This window comes from Dendropsophus ebraccatus, chromosome 3 (genome assembly GCF_027789765.1).
Source record: "Dendropsophus ebraccatus isolate aDenEbr1 chromosome 3, aDenEbr1.pat, whole genome shotgun sequence".
NCBI lineage: Eukaryota > Metazoa > Chordata > Amphibia > Anura > Hylidae > Dendropsophus > Dendropsophus ebraccatus.
In genome coordinates this window covers 46373158-46396294 of record NC_091456.1, presented here as the reverse complement: position 1 = coordinate 46396294, position 23137 = coordinate 46373158, and the positions used below count along the sequence as shown (strand labels likewise).

General features: G+C 40.3%; 1 protein-coding gene across 1 annotated transcript in view; it reads right to left on the bottom strand.

The window, feature by feature from the left end:
- REC8 (REC8 meiotic recombination protein) overlaps nt 1–23137 on the bottom strand; it is a 31726-nt gene extending 8589 nt beyond the window's left edge. Inside the window, exons 1-11 of the mRNA XM_069964217.1 lie at nt 22680–23137; nt 17681–17749; nt 15684–15826; nt 12877–12952; nt 8586–8703; nt 7074–7161; nt 4725–4798; nt 3421–4144; nt 2200–2266; nt 1047–1129; nt 540–610 (exon numbers count right to left, since the gene is read on the bottom strand). Coding sequence (XP_069820318.1) covers nt 540–610; nt 1047–1129; nt 2200–2266; nt 3421–4144; nt 4725–4798; nt 7074–7161; nt 8586–8703; nt 12877–12952; nt 15684–15826; nt 17681–17749; nt 22680–22735 — 1569 coding nt within the window. The 5' untranslated portion in view covers nt 22736–23137. The remainder of the gene's footprint in view (nt 1–539; nt 611–1046; nt 1130–2199; nt 2267–3420; nt 4145–4724; nt 4799–7073; nt 7162–8585; nt 8704–12876; nt 12953–15683; nt 15827–17680; nt 17750–22679) is intronic.

The window sequence follows — 23137 nt, the reverse complement described above, 5'->3', positions numbered from 1 at the left end:
GCACTAAATTTACTGTTTTTAGACACCTTTGAGCCTTTTTTGTCCACAGCAAAATGGTTTTAGAAGCAATCTCCCTCCACTCAATAGGTGGACAAGACAAAAAAAAACACATTAAAAAAGGCACCAACTCAATCATTAACAATAACATAAATTTGGTTCATTTTATATTGTCACGCGGGAAAATTGCAAACTAGAGGAGTTAAAAAAAAGGTGGAATTGATAAGTTCCCCCTAACGTCTTAAGAATCTGTTCACGGTACCCCAGTTATTTTTGAAGTTAATTTATTTCACTCAGACATCCCCCAAAAAGGTATGTTGTAGTATACTGCAGCGTACTGGTAGCAGGGCCATTCAATCCAAAGGCCTGAACCTAGTCTGAAACTGGTGACCACATTCAGGCCATAACCCACATGTCTAGATTTACTTGGCAAGACTCAAAAGCGTCATCTGCTCCATTTGTTGTTGCACACGTAAATATTCTAAAGGAAACAGTAAGAGTGTAACTATAAGAAGATTACATTAGGTAATTGTGTATTTTACCTGTGGACTAGATAGACGAGGAGTAACAGGGGGAGATGCTGGTTCAGGCAACTGTATCTCTAAACCGCTCTCTAGGGAGATAGATTGGTGTAAAAAATTCAAAAGGCAGATGTATATTGAAAAGCTGATGTTATATATTATTTATATCTTGTCCTTCAAAGTTTCTAATTTAATACTGCATACAGTGCTCCATAATACTGCTACATACTGCTCCCGCAAACGTGCTATTCAGCAGTCACTGTCCCCTGGGCATGAGGGGCATTATTTGAACAGCAGTGGTGCCATGACATCCCCCAGAGGCGCGCCTCCCCTCACATGTTCTCATCACGTCGCATGAGCGCAGTATAGCGAGTCCGTTACGTGCTGTGCAGTGTGATGAGAATGTAGGCACGCCAACGTGAGGGAAGGTGCGCCTCTGGATGCAGTCACTGCACCGCTGCTGTTTGAATAATGCAGAGTGCTTCTTTAATACATGACCCCACCCTGTATCTTACTCCTGTTACTTACCAGGAAAAAAAGTTATTGGTTGTCCTGTTACTTCATCTAGAAGAGCTGCAGCTTCATGCTCTGAAAGCAATTCTGAAGGAAGACTAGACATAGAAAAAGACAAAGTCTGTAATAAACTAGATTTATTTGTGATGGTTTAGAATTGTAAATCTGTTGTTTTTATGGTATTTTTCGGTTGTTTCTGGCTGCTGTAGCTCTAATGCATTATCTGAATGTTTTGTAGCACTCTGCTGGCTTCAAGTTGGAAGCAATGATAATATTTTATTAGTCAACATTTTCCAGATTTTCTTTTTGTGATTATGAAACTTGGACCAAGAGAAGGCAACATTTTTTTTTTTTAAGTTCCTTGCAATCCAAGTGTTTTCCGAACCTGTGCTCATAACTGAAACACATCAGTAATCCTGTCCGTAATTGTGTGCCCGTTCAAATAAATGGGTACTATAAATATAGTGCAAAAATAAAACCTACAACATTGGCTGGTACTGTTTGGAGAGGAAGACCCCTGGACAGATCATTTAATGGGGGGCCCCATACAACTTCTAGGACCCAGACCCCAATAGGCTTCCTATCATTGCCACATACAGGAAGGGTGGACCTCTCCCCTTAAGTTGATGGGAGCTAGGAAGACAGATGACTGAAAAGATTATATAAAAATAAAAAGCCACTTATGTGTGGCAACCTTTCCAGTTCTTTCTGGGCAGGATAAGATCACCAAACAGGGTAATTTTACCAAAGAGAGAGGTAAAGCCCTTAAGGTCGCCAGGATGGTGGAGCTCCCAGGGTATCTACCGCTTATAATATAGCCATGGACATTTTAATGGGGGTGCGACAAGATGGGACCGAACAATCTGTACAAGTACTAGAAAGCCCAGCCCAAGTCATTCTCAAAAGAAATAAATGCAAAGTACAGAAAGTAGTGACCACACTGAAACTAAACTTCATTGGCTTAGAATCACTTTCCAAACATTGGAAAGTAAGTGTGCTCACGCATGGTTACTTTTTTTTTAAATTAAAAATGAGGAGTAAAACCATAGAGATCTCAATGCAATATTAGTCAGTCATGCAGTACTAAAGAGCAAACTATATACTACATATTATGGTGTATACCTATAATGTCTGGCATAGTATAGTATATACAGTAGTGTATATTTACCCTGATCTAGGGGAAGATCTGACTGGTGAGCCTTCTGTTTCACTCTTGCGTTTTTCATCTACACGCTCTGACAACAGAATGAAGAATTACCAAAGACTAATAATCAAAGTACATCACAAGGATATTAGTTCATAGCTGGACGGCTACATAGGTCTTAGATAGATCAACATATGGAAGTGGTGCAAAGTTTAAGGCATTAGGGTACAAACCCACTTGACGTATTTGCTGCGTGAATCAGTCTTAAAAATAAGCAGGCAAAACGCAGGTTGGCTTTATACAATTGTTCTGCGTTAAAATACGCAATTGTGTATTTTTGAAGCGTGGAGCTACATGCGTTTTTCGCACAGGTTGTTAAGAACTGATGCTTTGCTAACAACAAGCTTCACGCTTCAAAAATACGCAATTGCGTATTTTAACGCAGAACAATTGTATAAAGCCAACCTGCGTTTTGCCTGCTTATTTTTAAGACTGATTCACCCAACAAATACGTCAAGTGGGTTTGTACCCTTAATGACAATCTGCAGACAAAAAAAATACTGAGAGACACCTCTCAAGTGCCTGCATATGACCAGGGCTGTGTTTGCCATCAGCCCCCCGTGGTCCTGTGCATAGGGCAGCATAATGTTGGGGGTGGCAGCACTTCAGAGAGTTAAAAAAAAAAAAAAAGAGGATTTGTGATTGATTCCACCACTAATGATGAGGAGGGCGGGGAAGAGGGACGGAGAGGCGGTGCCAGCCTAATGCACAGACACTCTAGACCACGCCAATATGACACAGGGCTAAAAGTTTAAAAATTGTTTTTTAGGACAATAACTGCATCACCTGCCGAACCAGATTGTAGATACAGAGTCCTTTAAGTTCACTCTTGGCCGGAGGACCAGAGCAGTGTGATGCAGACCCTATTTCTAAAGCCGGGAAGGTGAGTTGACATCACTGTCTTTATACACCCCCTCCCCGGCGATACTATAAAAAGGCCTCCTGCCTGGAGTACCCCTTTAATGGAACTAAGCAAATTTAGATAACTTGAGAGGAACTGCTTTTCCAATGAGGTCAAATAAGCCTTTAACCAGTTAAAACACAGATTTAAGCTATGTTCACACAACGTAAGAGACCGGCCGTTCCTTGACCCTGCCGGGTCATGGAGCCAACTGCAGCAACGCCCGTACTGTTACGAAAATATTTGTTGTGTAAACATAGCCTTAACAACATTTCCATATATACCCTCTTCTTTTCTCATCTTTCTATCTGGCTCCATTCCACTCTCTTCTGGCTGTTTTTCTGCCATGGCCTTCTTCAGTCTGGCAATCTCTTGTTCAGCTTCTCTGATCCTCTTCCTCTCTTCCTCTAGTTCTTTTAGATGCTCTATTTCCCTTTCCTTCTCCTTCAGCTGCTGTTTTAATGCTTCAGCCTCCCACTGGCATTGCTTTTCTTTTTGAAGTTCCTTGAGGTTTCTTATCTGCTTTTCTTTTTCTAGCAAGAGCTGGTCTGTAGCCCCTGAGCTTCGGAGGTGTTTTAACTCTTTGATAGCTTTTTTCAGACTTTCCATTTCTTTCTTGAGTTCTTTTTGATACTGTTTCTCTCTGTCCAAGACCTCCTTCCTTTCCCTCTCTCTTTCATGTTCCCACTGCAGCTCAGATTTGCGTCTCTCTTCTTTAAGTTGCTCTATTTCTTTTTCCATGTTATGGAGTTCTCTTCTTTCCCTGTCAGCTTCAATAGCTGTCTCTTCCAAATGCTTTTCTCCTTCAGCTTCTACTTCACTTATGGTATCTCTTTCTCTCTTTAGTTCTCTGGGTCGGACTTCTCTTGGATGTTCTCTTGTATCGGGTTCCCCAGATATACGCCTCTTTCGTGGTCCAGGTAATGTTTCAATTTCAGGAAATGGAGGGATTTCAGACAGAAGTAAGTCAAAGTCATGTGCGCTGACCTCTGGGAGGTCTTGGCCAAACTGTAAGGTAAGTTAAATATGATAACAAATAAAATGCTATTTTCTGGTTGGTAGAACATCTATGGATTCATATATTATGTATATCTAGTAATAGGATTTGTTCCCACAAAATGTTTTCATCATGTAGGGCAGGTATTAAAGCTACTTTGATGGGGCAACAGTATGGATGATACAATATATCCCACCTCTTTTAAAAGATGATCCATTTTATTATGCGCCTGTGCTTTCTGCTGCAAATGCTTTTCTGTTATAGTGACATCAAGTACATCCATCACGTCCCTGCACTAAAACTCACTCCCCCAATCAACCACGTGCCATTCATTGGGCTCCAGGGTGCAGTGAGAAAGAAAACAACTTAAATGTGTAGTTTGAAGCATCTCACTAAAACTGCAGACAAGCCTGTCAGAGAAAATAGCATAATATTCACTTATATATACCTGTGGTCACTTGAAAAAAATTGACCTTTATATCATTTTGCAGATTGCAGCCCATTAATAAATGACATTGTAGTCTCTCCTATCCATTTTTTCCTAAAGTCTATGAAGAAATAATAATAAGGGTAAATGTTCATCCCAGTCACCTCTGTTGGTGGCAAAGGAGCAGGTTCAACTTCTTTCATTGTTATAAGCTCTGGAGATGCCAAGTGAGAAGTGTCTAGAAAAGAGACAATGGGAACATCTAAAGATCAGAATTGATATAAATAATGCATATAACATGGTACACACTATAGATAACTATTGGTTGCTTGCTTCTATTACCACCTGTATTTTACCTGTCTGTGGTTAGCGCCAACCTTAGGAAATAGTGTCACCCAATGGAGTGTTTTACTATTAATACTGCAATGATTGTTGCAGAATATAATACAGTCAGTCATTTATTAAAGTGTACTTGTCAGCACGGACACTTGTTTTTTTTAACCCCTTCATAACAAGCAATTTTTTTTCCACTGTCACCTTCAAAGTTAGATAAGGCCTGGTTCACATCATGATTTTGCTATCCGTTTAATGTATCCATTTAATAGGGAAAAAAAACAATGCAAAAACGGATGCAGTTGTATGCCATCTTGATTTGTTTTCCATTTACTTACATTATAAAAAAAACCCTATCAAAACTGATCAGTTTTTTGATCTGTTGACCACATTTTTCTGTACGTTCAAATGAAACGTTAAGAAATCGATATAGTGAGACAGATAGCAAAATCGTGATGTGAACCTAACCCAACCTTTCATTTTTTAGTCGACATACCCATATAAGGGCTTGTTTTTTGTACTTTGTATTGGTACCATCTTTAGGTACATTTAATTTTTTATTGCTTTATTCTCATTTTTTTGGGGAGCAAATAAAGCAAGTCTGGTGTAGCTTTCCATTTTAATTTATAGCGTTCACCATGTGTGATAAGTAATAATATTATAGTTCAGGTGGTTAAGGGTGTGGTGATATCAAATGTTTGTATGTTTTATGTAAAAATTATTTTGTAAGCAGAAATTGTGGACATGCATTTTTGGGAGAAGGGGTCAGGAATTTTAAATATAAAAATTATGTTTTCCAAAATTCTAACTTTTACTTTTTATTAGTCCCACAAGGGGACTTTGAAATGCAATCTTTAGATATCTTTTAAAATTATACACTGTACTGCTAATATAATGCAGTGTATTGTCAACATAACACTGAAAGGGGACCTACCCGGCCGTGCTGGAGACAGAACCGAGTAGACACACGGATATGGCACACCTGAGGGCCTTCATTGGGCCCCCTGATGCTATAGACAATAATATGCATCCCAGCAATTAAGTCATCCTGGCGCAGATGGGGTAACAAAAGTCCAGAAACCACTTAAATGCCACAATCACAGTTTGCCCACAGCATCTAAGGTGTTAAAGTACAAGGATTGAAGGTTTCTCTGCTCTTGATAGTTAAAGCAGGGGCCCCGCTGTCATGCAGCATCCAAGTTTCCATGATATTCTGCACAAGAGACCGATGCTTGCCTACTTTTGCCCCGCCGACAAAAGACGTATTGTGGTCATTGAGGGAGATGCAATATTCATATTTAAGTTTCTTTTGCCATTTTGCTTATCGATTAGAAAGTATTCAGCATGACAAATATTAAGTACTAACAGTTATAGTAATAAGGAGGAAAATCTAAGTTTTTAATAATACTAAAAAATATGAAAGAACACACAAAAAAAGATATTTATCATCCCCATTCTTAATGCTTACTACATGTTATATAGAGTATATAATGGCAGTCAGTCATGCTTATGAGTACGGGTATTTTATTCAGTAATTCATCAACTTGAAATGTATAACATTTTGCTCAACACAAAACAATGCATGGAAAGCAGTATGACTGACACCATCACATGCCTTACTCTAAAACAGAAAGTATCATGGTCATAAAATAAGAATGCAAGAAAAACGGGTAAATCAGTATTCAAACTATATTAAAGAGGTTATCCAAACTTAGGAAAACATGGCTTCTCTCCGCCAGAAGCAGCACCACTCCTGTCCTCAGTTTGGGTTTCGCATCTGAGTTTTAGTGAAGTGAATGGAGTTGAATTTTAATAACACAATCAGACATGACGTGGTGCAGATCAGCAATTCTGGACACATAGATTTTTATTGGGCTATTCACACTGTCCATAGGTTTACGCATCCGCAATTCGTGCCACTAAAAAAAATAGGACATGTTCTTGCATGGGCCTTAATTGTGGCATAGATTCACCCATAGAAGTTTATTGGAGCATCTGAAATTTTTTTTGCATCCTTAATCTTTACCGAAGAAATATCCGCAAAAAATGCAGACCACCTTAATTTAACTATTGCATTACCATTTTTTTGCAGATCTTCAAACAATACAGATTACAGTCTCACTACAGACAGGTTTTAATGAACAGCCTATTTTCTTTGGTCTGTGTCCTTCCCATCTCACCTTCTGTACGGCTTGCTCTCCTACGTCTTGTAGGAGTCTTTTCTACTCGAACAATTTCAGGTCCTGAGATTTCCAAGAGCATGCTAAGCTATGTCACATAAACAGAGGAGAAAATGAAAGCCATTTTATACAGAATGTCTTCTATCATTGAGTATAAATTTACACAGATACAATGTAGAACTGGAGACATTCGTTCATGACCTTATTATACATAATGATGTGAATTTACTTATATAGGCTATGTTCACACTACGTATATTTCCGGCCGTAGTGCGAACCGCAAATATAGGCCCGTAGTTTTGAGGTTGATGCGTACGCTTGAAAGTATACGATATACGGCCGCACAATGCACACTACGTATGAGCCTACGGCCGGATCGTATACAGCGCCGTGAAAAATGAACAAGACCATTGTTTGCGGCCGGAACTGTTCCAACTCACGCCCGTGGATTTCCATGCGGTCCCGTACGGAGTACTTATTTCAGCCAAATTGAACTTGATTTTTAGATTAAAAAGGTTCTGTGTGGTTTATTGGGCTGGGTGAAGATTTCCAAGTAAATGACCTGTTTCAGATCGCTTCGAAACAAGCTAGGGAAGCATAACTGTACTACGGGCGTATGTTCGCGGTTCGCCCACATGTTCGCAATCCGGCCGCATGTCTATTTTTCCCACGGTGATAGTTTCAGCCGCACATGTCTGGCCGCGTACGAACTACGGCTGGACATATACGTAGCGTGAACATAGCCATAAAGTGCATCTGTGCAGGTGTAGACTGAAGAATCTTAGGCTAGGTTCCCATCACGATTTTGCAGTCCGTATTACTGTATCCGGTTCGGAAAACATACAGAAAAATGTGGTCAACCACGTTTTTGTGTACATTACAAATATGTAAAAAAGAAAAAAAAAAAAAACATCAGTTCTGATCCCTTTTTTTATAATGTAAGTCAATGGAAAACGGATCAAAAGAGATGGCATACAACAGCATTAATCTGTATTTGCATCCTTTTTTTTCTTTTACATCGAATGGATAGCAAAATTGTGATGCTAAATAAGTAGCAGTCACCTTCAACCATCGCACCATTTATAGTATAATCAACAATATTACCTTATCTGTACATAAATGTGGTGTTAAAATGTCTGTAACTTTTCACCATGGAATCTCTTCATGCTTGTTTTGTTTATTTGCATCACAATTTATTTAGTTACTCATAAATCCTTGTAAAGTTATACCAACTGTGCTAAAGGTAAACATAAGGGTGTGTTCACACAGTCAGGTTTCTGATTGCAAATATTAAAGCCAAAGCCAGGAACAGATTATAAATCGAGGACTGTTCATAAAGGAAAGATGGGGACGGGTAAGGATACATTCTTTATTATGATCCTGCACTGTAGTTTTTAATTTCGCTGGACTTCTCCAATCTCATGTCGTATTAACCATTGTTTTAAATGTATTTACTTCATGTGATGGATAAATACAAGCAGAGATGTGTCACAACTAATCAGGGTATGTTACCTGTGGGATCATTGTTGGTTCTGGCAGTTCAGGAGATATCTCCATCATCCCGAAAAAGGGATCAGGGGCATCTTCCAGCATCTGCATACGCATCAGATTATCTGGAACCAACAAGGGTCTAAAAATGTAAACATAATGTTCTGTTATATAGTGCAGAAGCTAGTACTTAAATATATGCATAAAACAACACATACTACATTGGTAGAAAATGTTAGTACTAAACCAATTTTTAGAAATCCTGCAAATACATGCAAAACATGTATTATCCACTACAGCTAAAGTCTGTTTCTTTTAACTAATTTTATTCATTTCTACTAAAAGATTAAATAATCAGAGATCGTGCATTGGAACTTGACAGGTTACATGTGGGTATCAGGGGTTGTTGAACCAAGATTAACATGGTGTACCACTACAATATTGACCCAAACTTCCTCATCCCCTTTTTTCTCAGGGACCATGGCTCAGTGAGCAGTACACAGAGTTTATGTCTAATGCTGCGTTTACAAGAAACGATAATTGGCCCGATCGTACGATTAACGATGTCGGAGTAACGTTGTTGTTTTTTTCAGAACAATCAGCGTTTAGACGGTACGATATATCGTACAGAAAATTCGTTTTGCGATCGCTTAAGCCTATCTCACACATTGGTTAAATCGGGGAACGACTGTTCACACGGAACGATCTGCGAATTTTTCGCAAACGATCAACGACGATTTGAGAACTTGTTCAAATATCAAATTGAACGATTTCTCACTCGTCGTTTGAGCGTTCACTGCGTTTACACGTACAGTTATCGTTCAAATTCGTTATCGCACAAATTCGCACGATAATCGTTATGTGTAAACGCGGCATAACATAAAGGCCCTTAATTCAATATGGTCAGTGGACTGTCCCTAAACCACACTACATGTCTCCATATTCTACACAATCACAAGGCAACGGATCATGGAAAATTACAGGCAAATCAGCATAAGGATTCACACCACTTCCTGATAATCTTCGTAAATGAGGCCTACCATCTTAGTTCTATTAGAGCAGGACTTTACATGGTTATTTCATTACTAAGCAGACTTCAATGAGATACAAATGTCTGTTCATACACAGTGTGGGGAGGATGACCTCTCTAGCACCAACATTTGCATTTCTTGAGTGTCACCTTTTGCTTAGTTGATATGCAAAACACGTGTTTTACATATCAGTTATAACTGACTGTACACCCTTGTATACATATCTTGCTCAGTTTGTCAGTGTACGCTTTGTGTGATGTGCTTGTAGGCTATACCTATAAGTCCTTGCTTTCAATTGTATCAGATGTCTTTTGCTAGATATTAATGTCCCTTCCTGGCATTGTTGGTGACATTGTACTTTGCAACAACCTAAAACTTACAAATGCTGCATGCTGTATGTGTGTTGTATTGTATCTTGTCTTTATCAGTGTATACTAATAGAGGCACCTCTATTTTTAGAAAGTCCCAGTAGTTATTAGCCTGTAATTGTGTATGAAGGGAGAATTAAATTAATCTTCCAATGGCATAATGTGTCAAGTCATCATTATTGCCTGAGTAAAGGGGTTGGCCATTTGATGGTAACATTGTCAGTGTACAGTATTAATAAGTGTTCTTACTGCCCTTACTGACAGCTGCTCCCTGTGCACCTCATAGAGCTAAAATGACAAGCCCCTCCACCAGGCTGTGTTGTCCTGGTCTGTATGCTGAATTGTGATCCTGTTCATAAGGTGGCTGAGCTTGGAGGAGCATGTGACCATAGACATATGTGTCTTCCATAGACATGTACAGGCTCAGCGGAGGACAGCGAGGCAGGGCAAAGACACAAGTTCCTCCATGCTCAGCCATCTTGATAACAATATAACCATTCTTTCTACAGACCAGGACAGCACAGCTTGGAGGAGTGCTGCCTGATATCAGTGCTGAGAGACACACAGTGAGCTGCTATCAGTAAGTGCAGTGAGTACATTTTTTTTATTCTTTTGTTTTTTTAATTCTCAATTTTAAAAAACTTTTACATTTTCATAAAAACAATAATACAAACCACACCCAGAGGGTGGAACTGTATAAATATGTGGCACAGAGGTAGAGCCGCAACAAGAGCAGCAGAAACAGCAAACAATTGTACTTATAACAAAACAAGTGTTCTTCACGACTCCCAGTGGAGAACGGTATCGCATGGGTATATAAAAGTGGGGAGCAAGCTAACACTCGGTCTATGACCTAGAAAAAGCCTCTAGGAAAAAGACAGAAAAAAGAGAAAAGGGAAAAGGGAGAAAAGGAAAGAAGAAAGGAAGGAAAAAGGAGGGAAGGGGGTGGGGTGGGTGAGGACAGTTTTTTTTTTTAATTCTTTATTTATATACTGGACACTTGGAGGTGGGACGGCAACATGCCACCAGTCCTCCCAAAAGACAAAAACAACCATTGCAAATAGAAATGCATATTACTGTGCACTGAACAATTTTGCTATAAAAAGGCCGATCCCTTTAAATAAGTAACTTTTCTAGATCATACAAAATAGAACCCAATTTTCACTGAAATCATAAAAAAAAAAAATAATACACCTGCGTCAAGATTTCTCTGTCATATACTTGTTTCCCTCCTCCCCTTCTAAGAGCTCTAGCACTCTCAGTTTTCTATCTACAAGCCATGTAAGTGCTTGTTTTTTACAGGAATAGTTGTACTGTGTAATGGCGTCATTCATTTTACCATAACATGTATGATGGAATTCCAAATATATTATTTATGAAGATATAAATATGTGAAATCGTAAATAAGAATGCAATATGGTAACGTTTGGGGGGTTCCTGTGTCTACGTAATGCACTATATGGTAACAGCGACATGACACTATTATTCTATAGGTCAGTCCGAACACAACCACATGCAGGTTACACAGATTCTCTAATGTTATATATATTTTTTTTTATGAAATCCTTTTTTTTGCCAATTAAATATTATTATGTGACGCTTATAACGGTTTTATTTTTTCACCTACGGGGCTGTATGCGGTGTCATTTTTTCCGCCATGATCTCTAGTTTTTATTAATACCATATTTGTGAAGATCGGACGTTTTGATCACTTTTTATTGATTTTTTTTAATATATAATGTAACATAAAATCGGTAATCTGCGCACTTTTTCCCCTCTTTTCGTGTACGCCGTTTACCGGTCACAATGACGCTTGTTATATTTTAATAGATCGGACAATTCCGCACGCTACGGTATATTATATGTTTATCTATTTATTCATTTTTATATGTTTTATTTATATAATGGGAAAGGGGGGTGATTTAGACTTTTATTGGGGAGGGGCTTTGGGGTAGTGTGTTAGTGTTTTGAACTTTTTTTTTATTACACTTTTGAAGTCCCTTTGGGGGACTTGTACATACAATACTTAGATTTCTACACTGATGAATGCTATGCCATAGGCATAGCATTGATCAGTGTTATCGGCGATCTGCTCATTGAGCCTGCCTGTGCAGGCTCAGTGTAGCAGATCGCCGATCGGACCGCACGGAGGCAGGTGAGAGACCTCCGGCAGTCCGTTTCAACGATCGGGACCCCCGCAGTCACACTGCGGGGGTCCCGATCGGTAAGTGACAGGGGACTCCCCGTCACTTACACTTAAACGCCGCGGTCGCGCCGTGATCGCGGCGTTTAAGGGGTTAATGACACGCGGCAGCGCAATCGCTGCAGCGTGTCATTATCGGTGAGGTCCCGGCTGCTGATTGCAGCCGGCCCCCACCTGCTATGAAGCGCGCTCCGCTCCGGAGCGCGCTTCATAGCGGGAAAAACACCCAGGACGTAAGGTTACGTCATGGGTCGTCTGGGGACAGACTTCCATGACGTAACCCTACGTCCAGGGTCGTCTAAGGGTTAATGATCAAATTTTTCAGCTTTGTGAAAGACTCCAAGGTGCTTTCAATATCATAATATGATCTGATACATAGGTTATTGAAAATTGGATTTACATAGAGTCATTGTTATTGCGTATGGAAGACGGAAGGGGAAAGGGGGGACATGACTTGATATATGTGAAAGGACAAAATAAGGCTCACGAGAGAAGTGTTTTAAGAAAAATAAACACAAGGGGCTAAAATCGGAGGTTAGTTGGGGGAGATTAGATGAAACATAGGAACTAATTATTTTAATGAAACGGTAGTAGATACTTGGGACAAACTACAAACGTCCAGCAGATGTGGTAGATAAATCCTGAATAAGGGAATGTAAACATGCCTGGGATAACCATATACCTAAAATCTAACTATATAAAACTATACTCACTGCTCTGTGTGCATTAAGTCAATTTTTGCCTGCCTCTCGGCCTTACACAAACGTTCCACAGTGGTCTTCACTTCCTCTGAAAGATGACCAGATTTTTAAGCAATGGGAATAGCACAAACTAAATATGATATAGCAGCAGACTAATAACTGAACATATGTGAAATAACAATACAGTATACAATAGATTTCAGCATTTTGATACTGATAAAATTTAGCAAGGTGTCCATCCAAAATCTATAGTTTCAGCACTTTAATAATATACTGCTATTTATTTATATGTAAAGTTCTGTATATAAAATTTTTTGTATGCCTATCAACCCTGTACTCTGTAGAGCTGGCCCACTCCCCTTCCTATCAGGTAAACGGGCCGTACCATCTTTCTCTGCTTCTGCTTGAAGAGGCTAGCATCTAAATCCCATCCCCTGGAAGTCATCAAGCCAACCCCCAAAGCAGAGAAGGATGGTGCGGCCCATTTACCTGATTGGAGAAGGGAGTGAGTCGCGTCGGCAGAGTCTAAGAAAACTAGACATACAGAGAGTCAGAACTTTACATATAAATAAATAGCAGTTATTAAGAAATTGCTAATTATGGATACTAGGTTAAAGGTTAATGAAAATATTTTTCTTTCAAATCAATTGGTTTCAGTAAGTTAGGTAGATTAAATAGAAGTAAATTACAAAAAAGATCTCAAGTCTTCCAATACTTCTCAGCTGCTGTATGTCCTGCAGGAAGTGGTGTTTTCTTTTCAGTCTGACAATGCTCTCTGCTGCCACCTCTGTCCCCATAGAAATCTCAATAGAAAACCTCTCTAACTCTGGACAGTTCCTGTCACAGACAGGGGTGGCAGCAGAGAGCACTGTGTTACACAGTGAAAAAAAAACACCCTTTCCTGCAGGACATACAGCAGCTGATAAGTATGGGAAGACTGGAGATATTTAAATACTTATATTTAAATTTAAAGGAGACCTGAATGGATGGAGCCGTGTGCGCGGTGCAGAGACGAGTCCGGCTCCATTCATTCTCTATGGACGCCGGACCTATCTCCACAGCGTGCGCGCCGGCTTCTAGCCAGGATATCTCTGTCCCGGGACCGGCTCCGGGAGCGGGACTCAGTGAGATAAGGTCAGTATAAAGGGATCTAGCTGGGGGTCGGGAGCCTGTCACCCCGGCACGGGGGGTGACAGGTCCTCTTTAAAAGTAAATCACAAATCTATATAACTTTCTGAAACCAGCTGATTTGAAAGAAAAATATTTTGCTCACGTTCAGTGAATTACCCAATCACTAACAGGTCAAGCTGCCTGTCATACTTACCTTGCTGAGCTCCAGCAGTGGTCCCCACTGTGGCAAGAGAGGTGGGCTGTCAGTCCCATACCCACCCGGTAGGCCGATGCTGCACATAAGCAGCATATCAGCAGCTGGCAGCGGATGGTTTTACATGGGCGCTTGTCAACCTATCAGCTGTGCTGGAGTGTGGACCAATCATAAGAAGCCAGGCGCTCCATGCAAATAAGTGAAGAAAGATTTAAACGAGATTTTAACTGGTGAAGCCCCAATCTTCACCAGTGTTCCCCAGTGTATTGTATCCAGTGTTTCCAGATTATTGTGTGGTGAAAAACGTATTTAATAGTGGAATCCAAACATTAGCGGTTGTATTAACAGTGGAAGCGGTAAAAGTTGGGAAGTAGTAAAAAAAGAATGTCATCTTCCCCGAGGGTAATGGGTGGAGTATGGGAAATTGTGTAAGGGTACAAACACACACACCGTATACGCAGCAGATACGCAGCAGATCTGCAGCAGATTTGATGCTGTGTTCAGTTATTTACATCTAATCTGCTGCGTATTTGCTGCGTATTTGTTGCCTGTTTGCTGCGTATCGCAGCAGTAAATAGGCTGCGTATACGGTGTGTGTGTGTTTGTACCCTAATGCTTTAAAAAGATCAAGGAGAACGAATAGGATTTGTCTTGTTTCGGAACCATTGATAAATAAAATTAGAGACCACGCTATTAAAAAAAAGAAGCATCTTTCATTTATAAATACCTCATGAATAAAATAGAAATGGCATTTAGGAACAAGGGAAAGAGGAAGAAAGAGTTATGGGTAATAACAGAAGAACAGTGGACAAGAATATACTGCTATTTAAAGTGTCACTGTCGTGTGTTTTTTTTTTTTTTTAAAACCAATAGTCCAGGCGATTTTAAGAATCCTTGTAATTGGGTTTATTAGGCAAATATGCCATTATCTGCATTCAAAAAGACTTTCCCCAGGTCTCCCCCCCCCATCCCGTCTCTCTCATTCACTGCTCATTATCAGGAAATCTAAACTTGTTTACATCAATTGGGCCCTGTGTAATCAATGGAGAGGGAGGAGGAGGGAGATTAGTCTTCAGCAGAGAGCAAAGGATTACATAGCGGGAGCTGTGTGAAAGCCAGTATTCAAAGGTCAAAGAGGTCAGTGCTGACTTCAGAGGAGATCGCCCGGTGATGTAGCTGTACATTAACGCTTTGTTGTCCTGTTTTGGTGCCTCATCTCCCTCCACCCCTCCCCTCTCCATAGAAAACAATGAAGACAGGGGTGGGAGAGCTTCAAACTGTTTTTTTATGATAAAAATGCATTTTTCGGCTAATAAATCCAAATACCAAGTTTCTTAAACTCGGCTGTACTATTGATTTCTGCAAAAAAAAATGTAAACGAAAGTGACACAAAGGGTTTCAAGATCAGAAAATAACAGGATAACACCGTTTTATATTATTCATAGACTGTATTATACTCTGGTTTTCCTATGTGCAAAATACAAAGCTCTTTTACCTATAAGCAGGTCACATTGTCGGTGGTAAACACACACTACTCCATAGCTGAGCTGAGCAGACAGATACAGTGATAGCCGAGGTATGGGACATCCATGGTATGGAGGCGGTACCTGCTGAAGAATATACTGAACAATCTTCTGACTGCCAGGAGACACAGAAACATACAATAACATTTATTAAGTAATACTAAATATATAAAAGATGAATAATACAGAACATCAGGTCTCAAAGAAATGATAATGTGTGTCTGGAAGGCTGTGTTATTTATAGTAAAAAAGACGATATATTCTGGGGTCAGAGATGCAACTTTAAAGAGGAACCATCAACAGGTTAGATGAATCTAACCCACTAAATGCTCCCTATTGCACACAGGGCTCTGAGGATGAAGATAAGTCTTTACAGAAGATGAAGATAAGTTCCTGTGCAGTTTGTAGTGTAATCCGGTGTCTGGTAAGGCCATTAGGAGCACTAGGGGTGGGGCTACTGTAGTCCCGCCTCCAGACCACCGATCCACCCCCTGGCCGGCCCACTTAACTGATAATCATTAGAAGGGGCTGGATCGGCAATGTGGGGACTCCGCCCTCAGCGCTTTAATAGGCCTTACTAGACACAGGATTATACTCCAAATTGCATTGGAGCGGTGCAGAGGATGAAGCAAAGAAATTCGCTTTCATCCTCAGCACCCTGTGCACAATAGGGAGCTATCAGCAGGTTAGATTTGTCTAACCTGCTGATAGGGGTACCCTGGAGAAAATAGTTTTTTTTAAAGATCTGATGACAAAAAGTTACGTAGGTTTGTAATTTACTTCTATTTAACCCCTTAAGGACAGAGCCCAAAATGCCATAAGGACCGGGAGAATTTTCAGTTTAGCATTTTCGTTTTTTCCTTTTTATTTTTCCAGCTACAGGGCCGTGTAAGGGCTTTTTTTTTTCCGGAACAGGTCTACTTTATAAAGGCGCCTTTTGATCTACCATACCATGTTTGACGGAACCCCTAAAATATCATTTATTGGGGTAAAAAATACAATTCTGCAAATTGTGAGGGGTTCCCTCGTTACATTATGCACTTTACAGTAAAACTGACATTTTATCTTTATTCTATAGGTCAGTCTGAATACAGGGATATGCAGGTTATACAGCTTTTCTAATGTTTTAGTATTTTTAATAACAGTAAAACTTTTTTGATTGGTGAAAATGGACCTTTTTAAACCCATATAGCGTTTCTATTTTTTCAGGTACGCGGCTGTATGGGGCGTCATTTTTTGCGCCATGATCTCTAGTTTTTAGTAATACCATATTTGTATAGATGAGACGTATTTATAAATTTTATTCATTTTATTTTAAATAAAATGTAATAAAAAATAATCAATCCTGGTGGTTTTTTTTTTACTGCTTTTTGTTTACACCGTTCACTGTGCGGGAACAATATTGATTTATTTTATTTACTTTATAAGATCGGACAGTTATGCACGCTACGGTATATTATATGTTTATTTATTTATTTTTATGTGTTTTATTTATAACATGGGAAAGGGGGTGATTTAGTCTTTTATTGGGGGAGGGGCTATGGTGTGTTTTTTTTAAAACTTTTTTTTACACTTTTTATGCCCCCTTAGGAGACTTTAACATTTTTACATTGGATCTCTTACACTGATCATTGCTATGCCATAGCATAGCATTGATCAGTGTTATCTGCGATCGTTGCTTAGAGCCTGCCTGTGCAGACTCTATAGAGTGATCGCCAATCTGACTGCAGGAGCACACCACCGCCGTGGGGCCGCAAATTTTGAGTCCTGCACAAAAGCAAATGAACAGAACAGCCACATGATGTTAACATACCCTAAATGGTGAATGTACACCACAGATGTATTTAGTATGTTGCAGCAACACAGTTATTATTCTCTATATGAGTAGAGGTCCACTTTACACCCATAAGATTTTATTAAAATTGTATGCAGCTTATAGCTCTTGGTCCCTTATTATTACTAAGCATACCATGTTTTGATGACATTTACTTTCAGGTATTCCCTCTTTACAATCCTACTGCCTTTGGTAGCAGCCAACCTACATAAAACATAAGAAAGTAGCATTAAATATAAGTACGATACATCTTATACTTTCCTTTCATTATGTAATTCACTGATAATAACCTTCTGGTAATTTCACATAAAACCTGACAGATGTAACCCCTACATGCTATTGGTTTTTTAGACCTCCTCCATGCTAAATCAGTAAAGAAAGTGTAATATATATATATATATATATATATATATATATATATATATATATATATAATATTATTTTACTACAGATAATCATCTGGCTAATGTGTTTTAGTCCCACCCCCTAAGTCACAGGTGTCAAACTCCGGCTCTTCAAAAGTTGTAAAACTACTTGGGGTGGAATTGTACATGTATAGCCTAATGGTGTGTTTACACAGACAGATTTATCTGACAGATTTTTGAAGCCAAAGCCAGGAATTAATTAGAAAAAATGAGAAATCTCAGTGTTTCCTTTATGACCTGTTCTTTGTCTATAGTCTGTTCCTGGTTTTGGCTTCAAAAATCTGTCAGATAAATCTGTCTGTGTAAATGCAACATTACCCCTATCCATCAAAGTCGCACACAGCTTGATGAATTTATGTATACTTACTGCTCTGCTTGTAAATCTGTCAGGAAACCGTAAAAATAAGACTGCTTTGTGCTTGTGTAGATTTGCTGGTAAGGGGAGCTATAAATATACGATTTGGGGCCATTGCATACATTTTTAACTTGGAAGATGGATCAGAGCCTAAAAGTCGCCCTAAAAGTTTTTAGCAAACAATAATGCAAAATGGGCTACTTCTTGACAGAAAAAAAAACACATGGCAAAACCATTGATGTACTCCCCGCATAGATTTTTACATTGTAGCCTGGTGCTCATTGGTTGCTTTTTGTCCTTACTGCACTTGTGTATAGCTGATATGTACAGGACCCATAATGTAGCATGTTTTTGGATCTGGATTCATACAAACTGAGTAGACAGAGTCATATACATAGATACTATAACTATATCCCTAATATCATCTGCAGCCACATGATTTATTATTCTGAATAACATTTAAAATGAATGAACATTCAGAAACAGCAGAATATGTGATATTATAAGTTACTGTACAGGAATGGAGAGGATGGGAAACACAAGGGCGGACAGAGACTGCAGGGAGCAGGAAGGAATGAGCAGGGCAGATGTGGGTACATACATGCAGCGCTCTCTGTCTGAGGAGAGAGGGGTTACAGCTATGGAGAGATTACCTCCACAGTCCTGTCCCCTGATGTGAGCCGCAGCCTGAAGTGGATCTGCTATGATTTGGAAGGTGAGGGAAGGTTCCTGGGTCAGAGTACAGGGCTGTAGCCCCTGCTATGCAGACCATGCCCCTCCCCCACTTCCCCTCCCACCCACTACAGGGAGCTCTTAAACCAAAGGAATTCTCTTAAACCAAGTCACAATTTTAAAAACTGTGAGCTCTTAAACCAAGTTACCACTATATATATATATATATATATATCTATATATATATATATATATATATATATACATATATATACACACACACACTACCGTTCAAAAGTTTGGGGTCACATTGAATTGTCCTTATTTTTGAAGGAAAAGCACTGTACTTTTCAATGAAGATAACTTTAAACTAGTCCTAACTTTAAACAAATACTCTCTATACATTGATAATGTGGTAAATGACTATTCTAGCTGCAAATGTCTGGTTTTTGGTGCAATATCTACATAGGTGTATGGAGGCCCATTTCCAGCAACTATCACTCCAGTGCTCTAATGGTACAATGTGTTTGCTCATTGGCTCAGAAGGCTAATTGATCATTAGAAAACCCTTGTGCAATCATATTCACACATCTGGAAACAGTCTAGCTCGTTACAGAAGCTACAAAACTGACCTTCCTTTGAGCAGATTGTGTTTCTGGAGCATCACATTTGTGGGGTGAATTAAACGCTCAAAATGGCCAGAAAAAGAGAACTTTCATCTGAAACTCGACAGTCTATTCTTGTTCTTAGAAATGAAGGCTATTCCATGCGAGAAATTGCTAAGAAATTGAAGATTTCCTACAACGGTGTGTACTACTCCCTTCAGAGGACAGCACAAACAGGCTCTAACCAGAGTAGAAAAAGAAGTGGGAGGCCGCGTTGCACAACTAAGCAAGAAGATAAGCACATTAGAGTCTCTAGTTTGAGAAACAGACGCCTCACAGGTCCCTAACTGGCATCTTCATTAAATAGTACCCGCAAAACACCAGTGTCAACATCTACAGTGAAGAGGCGGCTGCGGGATTTTGGGCTTCAGGGCAGAGTGGCAAAGAAAAAGCCATATCTGAGACTGGCCAATAAAAGAAAAAGATTAAGATGGGCAAAAGAACACAGACATTGGACAGAGGAAGACTGGAAAAAAGTGTTGTGGACGGATGAATCCAAGTTTGAGGTGTTTGGATCACAAAGAAGAACGTTTGTGAGACGCAGAACAAATGAAAAGATGCTGGAAGAATGCCGGACGCCATCTGTTAAGCATGGTGGAGGTAATGTGATGGTCTGGGGTTGCTTTGGTGCTGGTAAGGTGGGAGATTTGTACAGGATAAAAGGGATTCTGAATAAGGAAGGCTATCACTCTGCACTGCCATGCCATACCCAGTGGACAGCGCTTGATCGGAGCCAATTTCATCCTACAACAGGACAATGACCCTAAACACACCTCCAAATTGTGCAAGAACTATTTACAGCAGAAGCAGCAGCTGGTATTCTATCATAGGTAATGGAGTGGCCAGCGCAGTCACCAGATCTGAACCCCATTGAGCTGTTGTGGGAGCAGCTTGACCGTATGGTACGCCAGAAGTGCCCATCCAACCAATCCAACTTGTGGGAGCTGCTTCTAGAAGCGTGGGGTGCAATTTCTCCAGCTTACCTCAACAGATTAAAGGGGTAGTCCACCCCAAAAAAATTTCTTTCAAATCAACTGGTGCCATAAAGTGCCAGAGATTTGTAATTCACTTCTATTAAAAAATCTTCCAGTACTTATTAGCTGCTGTATGTCCAACAGGAAGTGGTGTTTTCTTTCCTGTCTGACACAGTGCTCTCTGTTGCCTCCTCTGTCCATGTCAGGAACTGTCCAAAGCAGGAGCAAATCCCCATAGAAAACCCCTCCTGCTCTCCAGACTGGAAATAATACAACTTCCTGTTGGGCATACAGCAGCTGATAAGTACTGGAAGGCTTGAGATTTTTTAATAGAAGTAAATTACAAATCTCTGTCACTTCATGGCAGCAGTTGATTTGAAAGAAAAATTTTTTGGGTGGACTACCCCTTTAATAGCTAGAATGCCAAAGGTGTGCAATGCTGTAATTGCTGCAAAAGGAGGATTCTTTGACGAAAGCAAAGTTTGATGTAAAAACAATTTCAAATACAAATCATTATTTCTAACCTCGTCAATGTCTTGACTCTATTTTCTATTCATTTCACAACGAATGGTGGTGAATAAGTGTGACTTTTCATGGAAAGCACTAAATTGTTTGGGTGACCCCAAACATTTAAACGGTAGTGTGTATACTGTATATATACTGCCCTGGTATTATTGTGACTTTGTACGAATAAGTTTCCATCAGCTTTGCGGTCTGAGAACAGTGAGCTGTGTATGTCTAGGACTCTCAACAGGAACTTTGTAGATAAAGAAGAAATGGAAAAATTAAAAATTTCTGACCACATCCAACATGTGAACTGACACTCATACTGTTCATACAGGGGGGGCTGACACTCATACTATACATACATGGGGAGGCTGACACTCATACTGTACATACATGGGGAGGCTGACACTCATACTGTACATACATGGGGAGGCTGACACTCATACTGTACATACAGGGGGGGGGCTGACACTCATACTGTACATACAGGGGGTCTGACACTCATACTGTACATACAGGGGGGTCTGACACTCATACTGTACATACATGGGGAGGCTGACACTCATACTGTACATACAGGGGGGGCTGACACTCATACTGTACATACAGGGGGGGCTGACACTCATACTGTACATACAGGGGGGCTGACACTCATACTGTACATACAGGGGGGTCTGACACTCATACTGTACATACAGGGGGGCTGACACTCATACTGTACATACAGGGGGGTCTGACACTCATACTGTACATACAGGGGGGTCTGACACTCATACTGTACATACATGGGGGGCTGACACACATACTGTACATACAGGGGGGGCTGACACACATACTGTACATACAGGGGGGGTGACACTCATACTGTACATACAGGGGGGGCTGACACTCATACTGTACATACAGGGGGGGCTGACACTCATACTATACATATAGGGGGGGGCTGACACTCATACTGTACATACAGGGGGGGCTGACACTCATACTATACATAAAGGATGCTGACACTCATACTGTACATACAGGGGGGTCTGACACTCATACTGTATATACAGGGGGGTCTGACACTCATACTGTACATACAGGGGGGGGGGGCTGGCACTCATACTGTACATACAGGGGGGGCTGACACTCATACTGTACATACACGGGGGGGGGGGGGGGCTTCCCCAGTTCCTCAGATTCTGTAACTAGGACATCATCTGCCCCCTTCATATATAGTGTTATACTGCAGCACTGAAAACCCGTTTTAACCATTTTGTGAAATTTTTCTTAAAGTTATCGGAGATTTATCATCGCTTGTATACAGAGCAGTCGCCCATAGCAACCAATCAGATTCTTTCACTCCAGAAAAGAAAGCTGTAATCTGATTGGTTGCTATGGGAAACTGCTCAGGGCCTGAGCCAAGATGATTATTAGGAGGTCCCTCACCCATCCTGAGAATGGAGGAGAATTACTTCCAGAATGAATAGAGAACAGTGGGAATCCCCTCCATGTACTTCTATGGGCTGAGCTCTATAGGGGGATGTTACCTACCAGATAGTGGAGAAGCAGCCCGTGTGCCGCTGCAGGACATTGGGATAATAGAACATAATGACAGCAGGTTATGCGTCGTATTCAAGTCCTTCTGCGGTAACAGTGCGATTTATAGGACGAAAACTCCTTATAGTATGACAGCTCCTTATAGTATGACAGCTACTTATAGAAACTTGTGAGACATTCGGTTCTGTCAGCTGGAACTTCTCAACTACTGAAAAGACAGAGAATCTCTGTGTAGTGACGCGTGAGGTAGCGGCCGCTCGGGTAGAAACCGCATCAAACTCCTCGTACAGTCCGTCATCCCAATGTCTATTAGGCAATTATACCTTGTTAATATTTATTAATTTCCGCCAATCACGGAACGCAAAACCGCAGAACGCCCCGCCCTCTACTCTAACCAGCCAATAGCGGAGAAGTCACTTAGGACACCGCAGGCTGACAACCCCTTTACAGGT